The sequence below is a fragment of the Acyrthosiphon pisum genome, chromosome A1 (genome assembly GCF_005508785.2).
Source record: "Acyrthosiphon pisum isolate AL4f chromosome A1, pea_aphid_22Mar2018_4r6ur, whole genome shotgun sequence".
Taxonomy (NCBI): domain Eukaryota; kingdom Metazoa; phylum Arthropoda; class Insecta; order Hemiptera; family Aphididae; genus Acyrthosiphon; species Acyrthosiphon pisum.
The window spans coordinates 3,640,746-3,662,690 of NC_042494.1; the positions used below are offsets into that span (position 1 = coordinate 3,640,746).

General features: G+C 31.3%; 1 protein-coding gene across 1 annotated transcript; it reads left to right on the forward strand.

Moving 5' to 3' along the window:
• The first annotated feature begins 360 nt into the window (after window positions 1–360).
• On the forward strand, window positions 361–21,661 carry LOC100164777 (fatty acid synthase). The gene is made up of 32 exons (XM_008181332.3): window positions 361–773; window positions 2,854–3,006; window positions 4,773–4,943; window positions 5,128–5,328; window positions 5,453–5,691; window positions 5,765–5,998; window positions 6,215–6,424; window positions 6,505–6,639; window positions 6,713–6,943; window positions 7,859–8,278; window positions 8,371–8,672; window positions 9,148–9,292; window positions 9,388–9,498; window positions 9,670–9,778; window positions 11,303–11,569; window positions 11,926–12,096; window positions 13,288–13,448; window positions 13,881–14,027; window positions 14,109–14,351; window positions 15,360–15,550; window positions 15,613–15,813; window positions 16,592–16,850; window positions 16,985–17,164; window positions 17,243–17,435; window positions 17,529–17,721; window positions 17,813–17,931; window positions 18,002–18,258; window positions 18,744–19,026; window positions 19,802–20,091; window positions 20,630–20,860; window positions 20,951–21,178; window positions 21,351–21,661. The coding sequence occupies exons 1-32, from the start codon at window positions 632–634 to the stop codon at window positions 21,537–21,539; spliced, it is 6,606 nt and encodes a 2,201-aa protein (XP_008179554.2). The 5' UTR covers window positions 361–631; the 3' UTR covers window positions 21,540–21,661.
• The last annotated feature ends 284 nt before the right edge of the window (window positions 21,662–21,945 follow it).

The following is a 21,945-nucleotide window of genomic DNA, read 5'->3' on the forward strand; positions in this document are numbered from 1 at the left end:
ATATAAAATAAAATATTCTACAACATACAATAAAATATTTCAATACGAAAGTTCGCGGTTTATATATTTCATAGTTTGAGGGATTTTTTTTTCATGGTTACGTAATAACATATATTTAAAAATTTTAACTGTTTTGCTGTTTTGTTTATATTTTTTTCTAAAATGTTAATAGTTTTTGAAATAGTGAGTTTAAAATACACATCGTCGCTCTGTTAGTTTGGGTGAAAACATTATTCGATATATTTCGGTCATTCGCTGCTCTTTACTGGTGAAAACTAAAAAATAATTTATGACTGTTGTACATCTGTACTCCGTATAGGTATAAGCGGAAGCGCTAATTGTATCCCGACGACAATTAATTATTACACGGTGAATACTGATTACTTATAGTGCACCACATTATATAACCGTGAATAAAATTATCATCGATTATCATAAAGTCAAAGGACTACTCACAGCACTCCTATCGTATTATTATTATTTCGTCGTTCTCGTTACACTGTGGTTAGATTTTCAACTGATATACGAAACCAATGACTGTTGGTAGTAGTGAAATTCGTTTGAAATCCAAATTCGATATTTTCGCAAACAAATATTAGACGACGACGTTCAGTTACCCTCTAACTTCGTTATGGCGGAAACAAAGAAGGTGGAAGTGGTCATCTCTGGTGTAGCCGGAGTTTTCCCCGAAAGTGACAATGTGGAAGAATTGAAAGATCTGCTTTTCAGTAAGCAGAACGGGATAACGTTAGATTCGAGACGTTGGCCATTGGGTGAGATGATTATTACGATGAATATTTATGTTTTCAAATGAGTCGTATTCTAATATGACTAGCACTGCATGTGAACCTATAGGCCTAAATTTGTTTGTACCTTTTTTTTTGTTTTTTCGTTATTGTTGTCACATTTTTTAATGCTCGTAAATTGTAATAAACTATAATTTGTACAAATTATAATCAATTGAATAAGAGGATAATTTTTATTGTTTTATGAACAAAAATGTATTTATTTGGTACCTACCTATATAATTGTATAAAAAAACACATTGTTGAAAATAAATACGAAGGATGACGAAGAGTGATAACTAGATATTATTTCCATTTTTTATCTAATTTTTTTTTCCAAGTTCAGAAAATAATATTAGAATTTACCGGTAGTTAGTTCCGTCCTATTACTATTTTAGGAGATATAGTTATAATACTATTGCTAACATGCATCTGGTTGTATTTTTAAAAACAAATTTCTTTAAATTTTTATTTTCATTGAGTACAATAACTAAATTCTTACTTTCAGACGTAACTGGTCATAAATCCTAAGTTCCTAACATTTCTATTAGAGTTTTGGTATTTCACCCAATATAATAATCAGGTGTAAAAATAAAAGTTTTTTTAAAAACCTACCTACTATAAAATAATTTAATAATATTCAAAAAAATATTTGTTAGTAGGTAAATCAAAAAATAATATCATCGTTATTTAATTTTCAAACGTTTAGATAACAGCTATTAATTACTAGAAAACATTAGAATTGGTCTATTTCCGTTATTTAGTATCTTTACAATGCCAGTTTACCATGATTCGGTGATGACCATTAGGTACTTACCAAAAATGCCGTACCTAATATTGTTAACACCGTCGATCCTGCTAGTAAACAAATGATAAAAAGGTGTGTAAGTGGATATCGCTCTGCTGTACAGTTGTAGGTTATAAGTCGGTCAATGTAACGGATGGCGTTAAATTTTATTTAAAGATATAATATCATTGTATCTATAAGAAAAACGATTCTGAGCGAAGACGGTCAGACAGCCTATGATATTACTTAAGTATATTTTATGATGTTATTGTGAAAAAGTAATTTATATATAATCTATTTCCGTGGAACCTTGTATACATTTTCGACTAAAAAGTAATTGCTAAATTTTAAAATTGATAAATTTTGTCAGAAATCGAACTTTGAAGTTTAAATGCTTATAAAAGAAATGTTGTCTATGTATTTTTAATATTTTTAAACTGCTATTGTAATAATATACCATGAGCCTTGTATTCAATTTTCACGCTTTTTGGCCAAACAATAACAATTTTAATGATATTAATAGAAAAAAAAAAATAAAAAAAATTGAAAATTGATATTATCCTTAAACAGCTCAATACATAAGTCGAAACATAGTCAAAATATTTTCATACAAGGGTACACACAAAAAGCAACGGTTTCAATTAGTGTATCTTATTATTAATGATAGCATATTTTAACTTATACCTGCTTAGTCCATTAACCAATGTTTTAGAAAGTAAAAATAAAAAAAACTATGATACCTACCAATTAAATCGATAACTTTGGTATTCACATTATATTTTTAGGCTTCTTCAACGATATATTTTTAAATATCGATATCGTTTTATTTTGTACGCTATTGAAAAAAAAGTTATCGATATTGTCGAAGAAGCCTAATATTTTATATTTATTTATCTATGATTATAAAATATTATACAATAAATAAAACACAGAATCTAAGTATCACAAATATAAATATTTAATATAATATAAAACTATTTATTATATAGATACTTACATTTATACATTTATAATATAAATTATACTGTAGTAGGTATATAGGTATTGAGTATTGACAATAGTAAAATAGTCCTTATAGGTATACTTATATTATATTGTTATTATTATTATTGTGACAAAGTAAATAAATTTGAACTGTACAGTTAAAATAAATTAAGCATATTTAATATATATATGTAAATAGTAGATATGACAAAATGTATTAAATTAATATCTAATAGTCTAAATAAGAAAATATTGTTCACCGAACATTTAAATATTTTTTATTGGTTTTGTTTTCAGACGAGTATGGTGTAACGTCTGGAGTAGGCAAAGTGAAGTCTATTAATCGATTTGACAACGTTTTCTTCAACATGCACGGAAAACTTTGTGAGAGTTCAGAGACCGTAATTAAGTTAAATTTGGAGAGATCCGTGGAAGCTATTATCGATGCAGGTGAACATTGCGCTATTACGTTTTAATACAATATAGTCTACATATACCTAGTCCATATAAATATCTTAAATTTATAGATTTTTGGTACCTAATAAAGAGACATACGCATTGGAAGTATATTCGTTTTTTACGATATATTGTTATTTATTTCAGCCATATTAAGATTGAACAGTTTATTTATTTTTAGCTACATACTACAACTAATTATTGACACATTTTCGTGATTTAGAGAATTTTGTCAACATTTGAACTTTAAACGCGTATCAAAAAAAAAATTATCTTTATCTTTATTCAATATTTTAAATTACTATAAGAAAAACTAATATGCGATCTTGTTTTGGATTTTCAATAGTTTTGACCGAGCCTATAAATAGCAAATAATTATTAATTAGTCAAGTTAAAGTACAATTCAACTAATAATAATTAATATTAGAATATTTTTAATTTATACGGTCCATATTATGTGAATTTCAACAAAATAACAAAAATCAATTGATGATAAATCGTTATTATCATTATTAATATAATCGTGTATATATTTATATTTATATCTCACAAAACATATACATAATTATATTTACAGCAAACTTAATTTGTGGCCTTGGATAGCGCGGTGGTTTTCTCAGTCACAACAACTGTTTTAATCAAGCATCAGCCGGTGTCACTAGTTCCCGGATGGGTGACCACCCGAGTTTAAGTGACAAATTCTCACCACACATATACGTGTTCCAAACCAACCCAGGCCCGCTAAAAATGCTAATGCCCATAGTTGCTGGAATTAAAATAAAAAAATTAAAAAAAAATTTGAGGAATTTTCTGTACATTATCAAGCCTAAGTGTTAAAATAAAAAATGTTAAGAATTTGGAATAATTACAAAATTACATAATTTCAAAATAATTTAAATATTTCCAAGATTTTGACCAATATATTGTAAACATTTGAAATTTAAGCCCGTTAAAAAAAATTTGACAAAACATGTTTTATCGCTGAAAGATAACCTTAGGTTAAATTATTCAAATTGTATAGGTATTTAGTATTTACAAATAAACAGTTTTTCATGCATAATTAAAAGAAAAAAAACTTAAAAGTTAATCATTTTAATTTCAATAAAAATAGCGCAAGGACTTCCAAAATATTTTAAAATGTTATCATATATTTTATAGAAAATACTAATACAAATAGTTCGTGAAAAAATCAAATATTTACAGTCATTCACTATAAGATTACAAAATAGTTTCAAGAAAAAATTCCCCCTTTTCCTTAACTTCTGATTTTACAATGATAAGTGTGTTTTTTTTGTGCTAAAGACACTTTACCACCAGAAATTACTGTCAACATTAATGACTGAAGCATTTTTATTGTTCCAAAATATTGTGGTACACTAATATGTACACAATAAAAAAAAATAATACTCATCGCTTGTCTCTGAATCTATAATCAATTCTCATTTAGTCTTGAATATTTTTGGATAAACCTAGTAACTGACGGAATTTTTATTTCATAATATATACAATGATGAATTATTGTCAATATAAATACCAAACGCCACAGTGTCCCCTTCTCATAACTCCAAAATATTAGTGCGCATTTAGTATAAAATCGATAGCAGACAATTATTAAAATACAATATAATAATAAATATAATTGATAATTATTAATATGTATAATATATTGTTATAGTCTATAAAATTATGAAAGATATTATATTGTTTATAGAAACTAATATTTTACGTTATTAAAATTGTTTCTTAATCCATTTTTTCAGGTATCAATCCGGGAGATTTATACGATACTAACACGGCAGTATTCACATGTTCTTCGGGTAGTGAAACCGATACAATAGCTATGTTTGACGAAGCGAAATTAGGATTTGCCATAGTTGGTCACAACAAGGCCATGCAGGCCAACAGACTTTCATACGTTTTAAATTTGAACGGTAAGTATTCTATTTTGTTTTACGATTTTGTGCAAACCATTTATACAGCTTAACGAGTGATTATTTATAATACTCATCGTGTTATCAAACCGGTCTATTACGTTTGAAAAATACTATGTCTTGTCGATAATGGGAATACGTTTGGGTCAAGAATCATTAAAATGATTTACTGTCTCATATATAGGACCTAGTTTCACGATATTTTCGTCGTTCACTGGTGGCGTGGATGCAATAGTGATGGCTAAACACATGATCGAAAAAGGCCACATCAGAACTGCGATAATTGGAGGTTGCAATCTAGTGCAAAGACCCAATTTATCACTTCAGTTGAAAGGTTTGGGTGTATTAAACGACGGAATAGAGACGCGGTCGTTTAGCGAAGATGGTGAGTTCTATATTTTTAGACATTATACGGGTTAACTCTGTTGGTTATCGAGTTAATGACTCGACGTAGTTTATAATATTAAGATTTGATAGCAATTGTTTTTTTTCTTTATTTTTTTCCCTAGCGAATGGTTTCAACAGGTCTGAATCGTGCGTGGCCATATTACTACAAAATTCGTTGGACGCAAAACGGTCATATGGCACGATAATGAGTGCAAAAATGGAACAGTACGGAGATCTCAGAGGAGTATTTACCAATTACTCTACTGATCGTTACAAACAAATAGTAATGGAGGCATACGCAGAAGCTGGAGTAGATCCCGCTAATGTGGCATATATCGAAGCTGACGGATGTGCAATCAAGGTATTATTTTTATAATTTTTTTTTATCATATCTCACAAACTGATATAATATATATATATTTTTTTAATTTTAGAATGTCGATGCAATGGAGTTAGACATAATAAAAGATATATTTTGTCCTCCCCATCGAAAAGAACCCTTGAAGATCGGTTCGGTAAAAAGCAATTTGGGACACACCGATGCTTCAGCTGGTCTTGTATCGATAGTGAAATCAATCATCGCAATGGACACCGGTTTTATACCTCCCAATATAAATTATACCTCGCCAAATAGTGCATCAGATGCTCTTACATCTGGAAAAGTGCAGGTAGTTAAATTTAATTGAATGCACTTTTATTAGTAGTTAGGTAATACCTACCCAATAGATCACACGAAAATATAATAATTTGTCATCAAAACTTTGTTTTAATAAAATAAGCGATTCTGAGTGACAAAAAAATTACAAATCAGATCTTATTTTATTCTTTTGCACGCTTGTTTAAAATTTATTTTTACCATGCTATCATGTTACCTATTCTTTCAGATTGTCACAGAAAAGACTCCGTTAAATGGTGATATCATAGGATTAAATATTTTCGGTAGAACAGGGAATTATGGTCATATTATTATGAAAAAGTATAACAAACAAAAAAAGAGAATATATGCAAAAGACGAAATGTTCGATGACGATTTACCGAGGTTAATTCTTGTTTCTGGACGTAGTGATGCTGGGGTCAGGAAAACAATAAACACGGTATGTTTTAATTAGATATTTAAATTTTATGTGATGTACTTGATACTAATGTCACATAATTTTTTTGTTTTTGTTTATAGATCGAAAGTTATAATGTCGATGAAGAATACACATCGTTGCTGCATAAAGTGTACTCCAAAAACATCAGTGCACATTTCAATAGAAGTTTCTTCATCATTCCCACACCGGGCCCGTGGAGAGAAAAAGACGTTTTCGTAAGCTTACACGAACTCAAAATCATTTTTTTTTTGTATTTACTTAATATTTATGTCAACATGTGTTCGTTAGTCAATCACAAATGAAAAACCTCCCGTGTGGTTCGTGTTCTCCGGTATGGGATCACAATGGTTTGGTATGGGTGCGCAGCTGTTACGAATACCAATTTTTGCCAAAGCGATCGAAAAGTGTGACAGGATTCTGCGGCCGTTAGGCATCGATATAGTGAATATTATGACGAGCCTGGATTCGACGTTGTTTGACAACATCATGAACTCGTTCGTCGGTATAACAGCGATTCAGGTATGTAAACGATGAAAAATATTCCAAAAACCTATTTACCTGGCAAAAAACTAATATATTTTTGAAAAAAACTGAGTAACGTTATTTATCCTTAAATAGTTAAACTGTATTTTGTAAGTACATTTAATCATATTATTAAAATTTTACGGATTTTTCTCCAGTTTATTGAGATTTGACATAATTCTTAACAAATACACACGATTCTCACGTATTTATACGCTCTATTATCAGTACTCATTCCCAAGTATATTTAGTCAATATCGATTTGGCTAGTACATTCGATAATGTAAACCTTCGTGTTGTTATTTTAGTTTTTAAATCAGGTATAATTGACCTCTTATTTCATGGCTCGAGTCATTCATATAAAATTGGAAGCAATGGATCAAAATCTATAGAACCGCATCTAATATTGTCTCAAGTGTTAACATTAATATGTCTAATATGTCTAGGGCTGAAAAAAATTTTATTTTCCAATCTGTTTCATTCCATATTTCTATAACTGCCACTCACTATGATGATTATAAACCTCTTCGCCAATCTATGTATTTAGCTAATTTGGACCCATTCTTTTTTCATATACTTTTGTTATTTATTACATAATTGTCTTGTTCTTAATTTCTATTACACTATTAGTAACTATTAACTTATCTTATTACTTTATATTGTATTTAGTCGCCAGCCTGTAAGTTGATAATTAATATGCATTCTTTTGTAATTTTTATCTATTACGTTAAATAAATAAATATGTTGTACATTTCTTGAGGTATTTAAATTATCCATTCAAAAACGCGTTTTAGAATACTACGGTGGCGTCGTTGGTCGTCTTGGACCGATAAATCAACACTTGTGCTTATTACAATATAATACAATATAATAATTAATATTGTACCAAGCGCATGTTGGTTTTTATTATAGATTGGTCTGGTGGATATCCTGAGGGTGTTGGACATCGAACCGGATGGTATGATCGGACATTCCGTCGGTGAGTTGGGCTGCGCTTACGCCGACGGTTGTTTCACTGCTGAAGAGACGATAATGGCTGCGTACGCCCGGGGTCGGGCCTCCGTGGACACAAAACTTCCAAAGGGAATGATGGCAGCTGTAGGTCTAGGTTATAAGGACATCAAGGATCGATTACCACATGACATTGATGTAGCGTGCCACAACTCGTCGGAGAGCTGCACGATATCCGGGCCCACCACAAGCATCGCGGAGTTCGTTGAGAAGCTGAAGTCGGAAAATGTTTTCGCTAGGATGGTCAACGCTTCGAACATCTCGTTTCACAGCCGGTATATACAGCCAGCGGCTCCAGCTCTACTTAGTTATCTAACTAAAGTGTGTTATATTTTTTATATAATATATAATATGTTTCGCCCAAAGTGTCGCTATTCGAGACTCGATTGATACGGGTTTTAATGGGCTTTCAGAACATACCGAATCCAAAACAGAGATCGTCTCGATGGCTCAGTACATCTATACCAGAGTCGGAATGGAATTCAGATTTGGCTCGTTACTGTTCGGCAGAATATCATACCAATAATCTACTGAGTCCCGTGCTGTTTGAGGAAACGTGTGTGCACATACCGAGCAATGCCGTCGTCATTGAGATCGCACCACATGGTCTTCTCCAGGCCATACTCAAAAGATCATTGAGCAAATTGGTCCACATCCCGTTGTCTCAAAAAGTATTTGGAGACTCCGTGAGATTTTTGTTGATGGCTATCGGAAAGTAAGTGAACATAAATCTTTACGATTCAAATCACTTATTTCATCACGATTTTAAACAGTTGGTTTTAAATCGTCATTGATATTACAATATATAACAATATGATATTGACACTTATTATAGCTGGACAATTTCTTCAGTTTTTCTATTACTACAAAGTACAATACCAAATAGTTTTAAATGAGAAGCCGGGTGATATATACCTATCTATCTATATTTATGATTAATGGCTTCAACAAAGTTGTTTAAATATTTTTTATATATATTTTTTTAATGATAATATTTATTTATTGTAGTACAGTTCAACGTTTATAAGTACGATAATAGTATAGAACACATATAAAAAAACCTAATGTCTTAATTAACACAATAATTATTAATGGAAATGATAACAAAAACTTCTTATGTTAACATTTCAGTTTTTTTTTAGACATCTACTAATCCAGAGTAGTGATTAAAAAATGTAATTTTCTTTTAGGATGTATTGCAATGGATTGAATCCAAATATTGAAATGTTGTATAACCCTATTAGTTATCCAGTGGCTAGTGGTACTCCACCATTGCATACGTTGTGTTCATGGAATCACGAAGAAGTATGGTCAACCATCGACGTGACAATACTGGTTAGTATACTGTACAACGATATAAAAACATATTTTATTATTTTATAAATAAAAAAAACATATCAGATTCATCATCGGAATTATAAAAATTATAGATAAAAAAGAATAAAGGCGAAAGGCTTATTTCACTGTCGCCTTCTACAAACAGTTCAATCGAAGAATATGAAATATACGGCCGCCACGTTCTTCCACTCTCAGCACTATTGGTATATATTAAAAAAAACATAATTTAAAGCTACATATAATAGTAAGAAGTATCAATACTCCCTAGTCCCTACAAACTAAAATATAATATTAACATTTAACCTCAATATGTCGTCATTGTGCTCTAAATATTATGACGAAACAATCACTTATGCCATATACGTTTTCTTTAGTTTTACACTTGGGAATCGTTCAATCAATTACGTGAAGCACCCGACATGACCTTACCCGTAGTCTTTCAAGATGTTCATTATCATCAACACGTCGTGATAAACAAAATCCGTAAGTAATGTGTTGTAATTTAGCCTTTAGCGTTGGGCGCCAACGTCATGATTAGGTATAACGTTAATCGTTATACACAGTGTTCTAAACTTGAAATATTTTACTTAACATTTGTAATTGAAATATTTCAATAAAATTATGAAAAATATTTTTTTTCTTTTAAACGCATTTGGTTAGAAATGATTATAAATGATTATTGATTACACACAGAAAACATCGATATTGAATGACATATCAACCAAGGTTTACGAATTACTATGTTAACGATTAAAAATCAATTATAAATGTTATTATGTTATTGGTTAATTTATCAAGTATTAATTGGAACTCTTCGATATAATAAACCAACTTTTAAAAATATTCTCTTGCTGTATAACTTCATGACTATAAACTTTTAGGTGCACCTAACACACATTTTTTTTTTAATTTTAATTTTTCAAATAAATTAATTATTTTATAACATTTTGAAGCCCTCGACATTACAAATATTGATTGAAATCTTTGAACGTAATTGAATTGAAAAACGATAAACGAGTTATTAATAAGTATAAAGTAGGTTACGAAAAATAAAATACTACAAAACAATACATTTTAATGGTTTACAAAATCTATAAAATATCATTAAACAAAAAATAACGCAAAATGAAATAATTAAAACAATTTAATATACTATATATATCATTAAAAATAAAAACAATTTTTACCATTTATATTGGTTTCGTGGAAATAATTTTCGACGCGATTTATTTTTACCTTAGCGAAAAATCTAAGCATTATACATTTATGTCCCTGGTCATTACGGCATTATCAATTAATTATTATTGTTACATTGTTTGATATTTTTGTATTTTATTTGGTACACATAAATTTAAATTACACCCTGACCCTCGTGGCCTCACAACATAATATGCCACCTATCACGCAGTAGACTTTTATTAAGAGGACGTTAACCCGGATGTTTTTTCTACCTTACTAGGCACTCGTTACCTAGAAAATTGTACATGAAGAAAAATCCATTTTACTCTATTATTAGCGTGTTAATCTTCTATCGAATTCGAAGGCAAAATATTATCAAGGGTAGCAGCGCACCTATAGATGTATTCTAGATATTTTAACTGTAAAGCAAGTTATGAGCATTAAAAAAAAAATGTTATTTTAAAAATGCTAATAACTTAGTTCAAAATTAAAATATCAAAAAACAACTTAAAATAAGTAAATGTAAAAATGCAAAATGTTTTAATTTTAAAAACGTTAAGTACAAAAGTTATATAAAGTTTTATTATAAAAACGTATAACGAAATTCTTTTCAAATGAAACCCCTGGTTTAGCGTAGTAAATGGTATTGAATTAGAAACTAAGTCGAATTAAACAATGATAAATCGATTTCGATCATCCGCTCGGTGACTATTTAATACCTATAGTGTTTAGTGAGTATTTGATTAGGTAACGTTTGTTCCTGAATTCCAAATACATTATGTCACGCATATCTCTTATTTAAGTTTTCTGGTGGTGGTTTTGTTTTAGAATCCGGTGATTTGTGTACGGCAATACAGAGTGGAACAGGGCGCTTTGAACTGTGCTTAAACAATACAATTGTGTTGTCTGGATACATATTTGTATTCGACCAACCTAAGTCGAACAAAAATACAAAAGCAGTGAACGGGGAAAGCGTCGGCGGAAAATCTATTGTGTCGCTGAGTCACGACGACGTCTACTCAAGCCTCGAACAGTTCGGCTACAATGTCGGTGACGTTTTCAAAACGATTCGGCACGCGGATATCTACGAAGACAGTATGCACAAAATAGACATAATATTGTATAGTATTACCATGTACCCCGCCACCAAAGCTTGAGACCGATATTAATTATAACTTTAATGATTTCAATTTAAGTTTCTCTAACAGTTATTTTTTCTTTTCTTTTTTTTCGATTTGAATTCTGAAGTTGTTGGTTTCGGTTACAGCGCAGTATTAAAAAACACTTAACTTGTATTTAGGTTGTTTAAACTGAAACCTTTTACATTGTTAAACGGGATCTTAATATTTCTTGACTATCAATCCTATGTATACCTACGGATATTCTTACAACTCACACGATTGGCACACAACAAATACGATTTGACGATTTATTTTAAATGCATCCCGCAGGATTGGAAGCAGATGTATCGTGGGATAACAATTGGATACACTATTTGGACGCTATGCTGCAGCTGGCGACACTGCATCATGTGGAGAAACGTGGAGAGCTCGTCGTCCCGATCTCGTTCCAAGAGATATGCATCGACCCATCCACGCTGTTGGAAAGTTCGGCACCGATAGGTAAAATTTACAGTGAATTTTGCAAGATCTAGTTATTAAATACGTATAGCTGTGTTCGAAATATCATAGCCAAGTAGGTAGGTAGGTGTACTATAATTATTGTTTTACAGATTGCACAATGGATAGGAGGTACTAAATCCACATAATATTATATTCTCTAATCTATTTTCTATTAAAAATATGAGTTGAAGCCGTCACGATTCTGAGCAGAGAAAGTCTGTCAGCCTATTCTTCTGACAAATTTAAACTTTAAATAGTTCAAAAAGAGTCAAAATAGTTTGAAAATTGTGCCATGTCTGGAAAATGCGCATATAAATATTTAATGAACATTTCACGGGTCTACGATTATTCGTTTTCAAAATACAATAATATATCAAAAATCGATAAATGATTTACCACTGAATACCAAATATCGTAAAAGTTATAAGTTGAAAAACTCATAAAAAATAATGTTCCGTTTAAGTACACTTTTTATTTTGTTGTTGATGGATAAACTTATGTGAAATCTTTCATCAACATTTTTGATCTTAGGTATAATGATAAAATCTTTTATGAATTTCTAACTGAAAAAATTATTTGAACATTTTCGATATTTTGATGATTTTTGTCAACATTTTTAACTTTAAATGCATATAAAAAATAATTGTGTCTATGCATTTCTGATATTTTTGAACTCACATTAATTAAACTTATAAGAAACCATGTATTATATGTTCAAGTTTTGTAACTAAGTGAAAAAGTTATTATTAAAAATATTTTCAAATTTCTAAAAATGTCCCAATGCTACAAAAGGCTGAAAAAAATGAGAGTATTTCGAAATTGTTACCATTCATTGAAAATTTTAGTATAAGTGATATATAATGGTGAACATTTCAAAGGTCTGCAGTTATTGGTTTTTGAGTTAGGTACATTCAAAAAATTATAGTCATTTTTTTCAATTATTATTGATTTGCATAAAAAATAAAAATTACCACTCTATTCACTTTTTTTTTTTGTTTTTCTTGACGCTTTCTAAGCTTAAAAGCTTAATTGTAAGTTTCCATCTTTACCTCCCAAAAGTACCAACTAGATTCATTTTTCCATCAGGAAAAATGCTGATTTTGAAAAATCTGTGCATTTTTACTATTCAAAATTTGTATTAATTGTATTAAATTAGTTTGTTAATTCAGTTATTTTTAAATGTTTATGCAGATTTGACTGCGCAGTACAATGTATTTACCAACAAAGTGACTTGTGGAGGCGTCAAGATTTCTCTACCCTGTTTCGAAGTATTGCCATTGGATCCGTTAGTGAAGACCACATTCCAGCTTAGAGAACAGAGTTTGATCGATTTGTCCAATCCCAGTACCAAAGTGAGCTATATCACCGATGTCATATTAATATTTTAATTCAGGGATGGATTAAGGGGGAAGTAAAGTAGGTATATTTCTACGGTCTAAGAAAAATGTACCATTTATACCGGTATATTATTATTATCACTGCATTAATTATTTAATTATTTTGTTTCGATAATTACATTTCAAAAATCACGGACAATTTTGACTGCAATAAATAAACCAAATAACATTAACAAAATATTTTAATTTAATAAAATATGTATTCGTTAAAATATGTAGGTCAACCATTTTATTGCGTACAACACTTTTAAGTAATTGTGTAAAACATGACAGTAATGTGGCCTTAGTGTGAATGTGCCTATGGCTCTTAATCCTACTCTGGTGAAAATGAAAACATAAAATACATCAAACTTACATTGCTAACACATTAATCAAATTTATTCGCAGAATCCCATAGATTTTATTGACACGTGTATGGATATAGTTCTTGAATTCAGACAGAGTGACGATTTTGAAAATGTTTTCATGTATCCCGTGTGTGACGTTCAAGACACCGAGATGGAAAATTACTCCGATCACGTTTTAAAAACCAAAGTACAGTGTTTACACTTTAGTGTGATTTTAGCAAACACATTTGTTTTGGTAATTATTAAATAATTAAATATTGATTTTTAGGGTTACGATGTGATGATGATAAAAGACGATGGTAAGTCTGGACAACTAAACAGGGGATCAGACAATTCGCAGTACGTCGCATTGACAAGACACACAAGATTGTCGCATGCTATGTTATTGATGAAAAGTAAAATTCGTGTTCACTTGATCGTATTTTCAAACAGTCCTTTGTCCGACAGTGGTGATTATACAGTAGTGCTGCAACAGAAATTCGGTGATAACTATTTGGCTTTACTTAAAAAGGTATCACTTGAACGTATTTTATGATAAAAATATTTGCGCCTACACAATGTAAAAATAATATACATGTATGATGGATCGAAGAAAGTTCAAATATAGTGTTTGTGCTGATGCTAAGGCAATAATATTAACTAGTGCTGACCCTGTTTTAGCTTCCACTTATCTTTAAAATCGTTTTTCTCAAATGAAGGATTGGCACAGAAAATGGCAGTTTAAAATTAACCAAGCCAAATTAATTCGTACAACTTTCACCCTTAAACAAGCCCGGCTTTATCTCTATATAACATTCAAATTTCTTCATCACTAACGATCAAGTATCTAGGGATAACACTCGACCACAGTCTAACCATGGCACACCATGTTAAAACTAAAAGACTGCAACTAAATTTCCGGCTACGCATGCTTAAAACTCCTCGCACTAACAATAAATACACCAACCTAAACATTAAACTACTCTAGACTCTAGTTACTATTCATACTAAAACTTATATCAATTGATGACTATCAGTTATGGAACAATTCCAAAAACTCAAAACCTAAAAAAAATACGGACGTTTTAAAATATATTACCTTAAGAAAAATAACTAACTCTCCGCCATGGCGCCATACATATCAAATCATACCCTTATACTGATCTCCAACAAAAAACCGTTCAAGAAGATGCAAAATGCTCTTATAAGCGTTTTCACAATCGTCTGATAGCTCACACAAATCAATTAATCAAGGATTTATCATCCTACGAAATTTCTGGAAATCCTCCAAGACGCTTAAAAAATAAATGGCGCAGATACATCTTTAAAAATTAAATAATAACTATACCTACCTAGTTCAATTAATTCATCAAAAATTTCAACAGGAAGCGTCACTACTGGGTGGTTCCTTCTAACAAGTCTTTAAATGTTACTGTAAAATAGCACATTCTTATTGTACCCCAGGATACAGATTGTACATCTATTTTTTTTTTTAAAAAAACATTGTGTTCATTATATTGAATAGCATCATTTTTTACAGGTTTCAAAAATCGATAGTGATGCTATAATACAAAGATTGACTTCAGAAAATATAAACTGCTGCGATCAATTTCAGGATTTATTAACTAATTTGAAATCGTTAAATAAAACCATTTATTTAGTGTCTAAGATTCAACCGGTAGATGGAATAATATCGTTGGTGAAAAAAACGAATAAAATAAAAAATATTCGGTAAGGAAATTATAATCTGTGCTCAATTAAGTAAACTATATACAAAAATATTGGTGTTTTAGGTTTTTCTTCGTGCTGGATAATGCTGCTCCTGGATTTAGTACCATTAATCCATTTTATTCAAAACAAATAGCCAAAGACTTATTAGTTAACGTCTACCAAAATGGTCGATGGGTTACGTATAAGGAAATCAAATTCATAAATGTTATAAATACCCAAACATCGATGAAAAAGACACTTCTCGCTAACTTATCTAATACATCGTAAGTTTTTTCATTGCATGTAACTTAATCATTAAGTCTTAATGTTGATAATAATTATTTAACAATTCTTTATTGATTGCACTTATATAATATAGATATTTAATGTACCTATATATTTTTTCAACGAAAAATGTTGATGCCACAATTATATTCTATGCCTATTGTTATTCCCAGACAGCATTTTGTAATAATAATATTATAATAGTATTATAATAACGTTATACTAATATTATTCGTTATTATAATGTTATAATAATATTATTAAACAGAAAATTGCTGTCTGGGTTTAAATTAACTAAACATGTAAATTAATTATCTATAATAGAATACCTAGTATAACTTTCTAAGTATATTTGAATGCCAATATTTATCAGTACTGTCTGTCATATAAAAAAACTTACTAGTTATCTATGTCTTTATTATAATCGAGTAATAAAAAAAACTAAATACAAAATACATATTAGAGTAGATTTATTTTGAAGAACGTATTAAAATTGTTAAATTATGTTTTCATCCATCATATGTATAAGATTAATTAAATGAAAAATTGTATTTGATTACAGTCATAATATTAATTTATACTTACCGCTATCACGTGTAAGTGTGTGACCCCTATTACAAACCTTTGTTTGATAAGTACACACTTCAGCAGTTAAAAATATCTATTTTATCATGATAGTCATCACATGAGTTGTTTTATTTTATACTATAAATTTGGTATTACATTATTAAACAACGATCTTTATTATAATGTTAATATGTCTTTTTTGGATTTTAGGTTGAAAAACGTTTCTGTAAAGTATATCGGTCTGAATCCTCAAGACACGATTGTAGATACGCGATACAACAATGTCGAGTACGACGAGCTAGGCCCTATTGAGTACTCCGGTCTGGCGTCTGATGGGTCTTTGAAGATGGGAGTTGCGCCATTTATACCGACAGTTTCTGATATCACTGCTGATCCTATTCTATCTTGGGCAGTCCCTAAAAACATGTCCCTCGAAGAAGCATCGACAATTCCGGTGCCATATTCAATGGTAAACATAATGTTTATTCACAGTGAAATTGTTATTATAATAATATTATATACAATTATTATTATTATTATTATTATTATTATCATTATTATCATTATATAATTTGTTGTGCATTTTATCTCGATACATTACAGGCGTATTACATGTTGATCGTAATTAGTGGGATAACCAAAGAAAATTCAGTACTAGTACATTCTGGATTAACTGCTGTAGGCCGGGCTGCCATAGACATATGTCTGGAAAAAAAATGTAAAATTTATGTCACCGTATCCGATTCTAAACAAATGGAACTGTTAAAACAGAGATTCCCATTGGTACGTACCTATACGCTGCAGAGCGTCGTAAGATTAAAAAAGCACGTACAGTTTTGATAAACTACGTATGAATTATAGCTTCCACATTCAAACGTAATAATTTACGAAAAAGAGAATTTCGAAATTAAATTCCTCATGGCGAACCATAAGATGGACGTAATCATAAACTGTCTAGAAGGAGACGATTTTTACGCTACTTTTCGAGTAATTGCAGATCATGGAAAGTTTTTCCAACTGACCAAAAGCGACATGAAAAAGAAATATAAAATGGGTAAGTACAGCAATATTATAATATAATAGTATTCAAACGTTTCTATGGATGTTAAATTTAACTATAATGTGTTACCTTTGTATGTCTTAAAAGGTACGTTAAAATTTCTTAAATGTATATCGTTCTTCTCTATCGGCATGGACAGAATAATGGCAGAATGCGAAGAAACAAAACAGGTCATTCAAAAATTGATTGAACAAGGTTTAAATAACGGTACGATCAAACCCTTTAATCGACATGTACTGACCGGAGCGTGCACGGGAACTCAAGCTCTGGAGACCCTCGAGTGAGAATACGATAATTGATTGATAATATTATTATATTTACGTTGCAATATTCGTAAATTCTTATTCGTTTGACGTCGCTACGTGTTGTAGGAACTTGACTCGAGAAAACGAATTTAAACGTGTCGTAATATCCACGTCGAAAGCCATCGATGTCGGAAACGCAATAAACCAATTCCAATGTTTCCCAGATAAAGTGTATTTCGTTATCGGTAAAACCAAATCCATCATCGATAGCACCAAGTAGTTTTATACCTATATGTACCAAATTTATGTTTATAGGAAACGCATGTGACGATTGGTTGTGTCTGGTGGAATGGTTGGCGCAAAGAGGTGCGTTGAAAGTAGTCGTGGGCTTGGAAACATATTCACTGACGCCGACAGTTTCACGGAAGTTCAACATCTTCCTTGATCGTTATAAGGGTATCACCGTGCAATTAGTGTCACAGTCATTATTGGACACCGAACAATCGGCTCACGATTTGTTGAAAAGTTCGACAGCAACGTATCCATTGGCTGCGGTATTCTTCGTGAGCGGTGTAAGTCATCGGCATTCGAGTTTTAAGTTTTAAAAAAAAGTTGTCCAATTTGCATGCCATTTCTTTAACGGATCTGTCAGAATGTCATGGCCCATGGTCCATGGATGATGAATATGCACAATATAACATTACCTATTCATATATTATGTATACCATAGTTTTACTTGTCATAATATTTTGGTTATCTTGTGGACTTAACTTGAAAAAAGTAGGTATTTTAAAATAGCGAATTATGGTTTTATTATTTTCTAAACGACGAGTACGTAATATGTAATGAATGTATATTGACATAAAAAGCCTATGATGCCCACGACATTGATTTTTGGACGGAACATTTTAACGGATAGCGTGCTATTTGGACACTTTTTATTTATACATTTTTGACATGTGATTCAAACGCACAAACCGTACGTCTCTAACCAATTATTTCCCCCAGACCACCTTGAGGTTTAATAATATGTTGTCTGACCGTTAATATTTCAAAGGTGAAAGAAAAAATGATCGAAAACATGCAATTCGCGATGGGTCAAATCGTCACAAAACACAATCAAAAAACACTGTTCACGTGCTTATTCTGCGGTGGGGCAAAAACGTGCGATCAATTAAAGTCAACTGGCGTCAACGCTCTGTGCTTGTCGTGGGGCCAAAACGGTGACAAACCTAAGCTCAGCAAAATCATACCCATACTGGAGAATTTAATTCTGAAATCCGACGCTCTCACCAATGCCGTAGTCGTGTGCTCGGAACACGAGGCTGACAAATGGACACGTATGACAATAATATTTATTTATTCGTATAGCATTACCCAACGGACCGCAGTCCCAAATTACAGATAGCTTAAAGATAATATTAAATATACACAACAAATACAAATTAACACAGAGAAAACCATATTAATTATTATGGTAAACATAAAAAAAGGAGAATAACATCGACTCAGAAACTATGGATTTTAAGATTGACTTCGCTAATAATATTATATCAGTATACTGTCGACTAAACTTCCAATAAACATTAATCAGCTTAGTCTTGTATATTTAATATACTATGATACATCATATTATCCTATCATGAGATGTAGACGCCATAGTACGTATGGTATAATCTTTTGTTCGTTGTTTTCACTTTATATTATTATTCGTTGTTTATTCTATAACCATGCGGTAGTGCACTGTAGGGAGACGGAGTGGCCGAGTGGACTACGCCATCGGTCCTAACGCGCACCGTCGCCGGTTCGAATCCCAGTCATGAGCAGCATCGCTCTCTGGGCAGGTAACTGTTTAGACTTTAGACGGCGAGACCGCCCTCCTCCAACCGGGCATGGCAGAAACCTCTGGGTGCCCAATTAGAAATTCTGCCAAATAGGTGTCCGGACTAGGCCTTCCGGCGTACTCCCGGACATAGCGCCATACGCAGAAAAAAAAATGCACTGTAGACAACAGAGTACATCGTACACGTTTATGAACTTATAGATTTTAGTACCTAGGTTATAAATGACCGTTGTATAAGTACATACATTTACCTGTATATTTTTCGATTTAAGATTCTAAAGTGCTGCGGTACGACCATAACAACATGTTCTTACCGAGCACCATCGGCGAGCTGGAACATAACTCAAAGTACATCGTTGTCGGTAATCCAGACTTCGTGGAAGTGGCTACCAAGAGCGTGTTGTACGCTGACGCCAAAGGAGCGTATCCCGTATTCGTTATGCCAGGATTCCAACCCAACTGCATGACAAACCTATACAACAACCTGGGCTACCCGACGTTCGAGGCCCGATATCCGTCCAAATTCGAATCAGTCAATAGTGTAGCCAGCGCCCTCGTAAAAGTGAGATTCTATTGTCTACGTAAAGTCCCGTAAAAATAAATAAACATCCCTGGCTTGATTAACTCTGAAAAAATATCTCATGTACAATATTGAATATAATAAATTATATTATCACGTTACATTTCTACTAGAAAAAGTCATGAATCAGAGAAAAATTCGTAAATTTTACTTGCAAGTTGGAAAGCCATTTTACACTAAACCTGAAAATAAACGTATTATATAATAATAGTAGGTATCATCAAACTGATTTGGAACTATTGCATACAATACAATATCCAATATTTTAGTAATTCAACATTGTCAAAATATTGCCCTTCTTTCCATTGTCGAATAGACGAATACACGTATGGTATATATTTATTACTCATGAGTCACGTATTATGCATAGTTTACTTTTATATACACATTTTGTATTATACACATAAATAAAACTTGTCTGGTGATGTACATAAGATATTTTTTTTTTGAAGATACTTTGACTGGTAACCTTGGTTTACTACCTTACCTTGTTATGATGATGACATGATGTGTTTTTCAGAAACTCAGACAAATAACCGAACACCGCGCAGTTACTCTGATCGGAGAGTCTTGGGGGGGTGCAGTTGCTCTAGTAATGGCTCAAATATTGGAAACTGAAGGCATTTTGGTATCACTGTCGCTGCTGAACGGAGTACCAAGCACTCTTCTTAGTTGGACCAAAAAAAATCTCCTTCTTGACGACAGCATAAACGCGTCGCTGCTTTCGAGATACTTGTCGATCGACTGTGAGGTACGAGCCTGATCTACCATCGACCCAATTTACTTCATAAGATTTGAAAATAGTTTATATTTATCTTATTTTTTTTTTAACGAGATACAGATGGCCAAAAAATTTTCATCTCAACACGAATGGGACACGAACATTATCCAGCTACTTCGATCAAACAATATCACAGCAACTCGTGACGTGAGTAGGTCGTTAAACATGATACAAACACAACTCAACACACTGTTTAACCTGGAACCACTATCCAATAAGCTATTATCGATACCCCAAGTATTCGTATCCAACGAGCTGTCCGACACGACTATGGACGCCTTAAACAAAGTGAGTCACTTTAATATTATGATTGAGACATGGAACATATTAATAATAATATGTTCTATGACCGAGATAATAGAGATTACGTTGTTCATTGCCGGGCGTTATTATTTATATCTTACATCTAATGTTACAAGTTATAGTTGTATTTTTGTAATTTTTATTTTTTTTTCTATAGTTTTGCATCAATCAGCCTGTTATTCACATTGTCGCCGAATCAAATTATAGGAATATGTTGAAAGACACAAATGTTATTAAAACGATCAATGAAAACGTAGCGTTTGATTACCCCCACAGTTCGAAGTTATCTTTGGACGATAAATACAGTCAGCACTATTATAATACCGAAGTTCCATTAGTGTGTTAACTAACATTTTATTTTTCAAATAACAATTGTCAATTATTTGTCAGTTTATTTTGGTAAATACGCATAATATACTATTTAATATTGTTTATTTATTATCGAAATAAAGTATTTCGTATTTTAAAGTCCGTTGATTTTTTTTTTTTTAATTCTTGTTTATTTTTTCTCGAAATAGACATAAAAATAGCTATTTAAAAATATTAATGATACTTAGGCATGATTTTTTTATAAGCATTTGAAACTCAAATGCTGACAAAATTCGTCTAATTATGTAATATTTTATATTTAATGTAGTTAAAAAGGTAAAAATGTTCAATTTTTATATTTAAGATAATATAAAAATATACGATTCCTCGTGATTAAATATAGTTTATACTGAAACTAAAAACTCTAAAATGTATTATATGCT

Coding starts and splice junctions, on each gene's coding strand:
- LOC100164777 (XM_008181332.3), top strand. CDS start 632: ATGGCGGAAACAAAGAAGGTGGAAGTGGTCATCTCTGGTGTAGCCGGA. Junction 5,329..5,452: donor GCGGTCGTTTAGCGAAGATG/GTGAGTTCTATA, acceptor TTTTTTCCCTAG/CGAATGGTTTCAACAGGTCT. Junction 9,779..11,302: donor CGTCGTGATAAACAAAATCC/GTAAGTAATGTG, acceptor GTTTTGTTTTAG/AATCCGGTGATTTGTGTACG.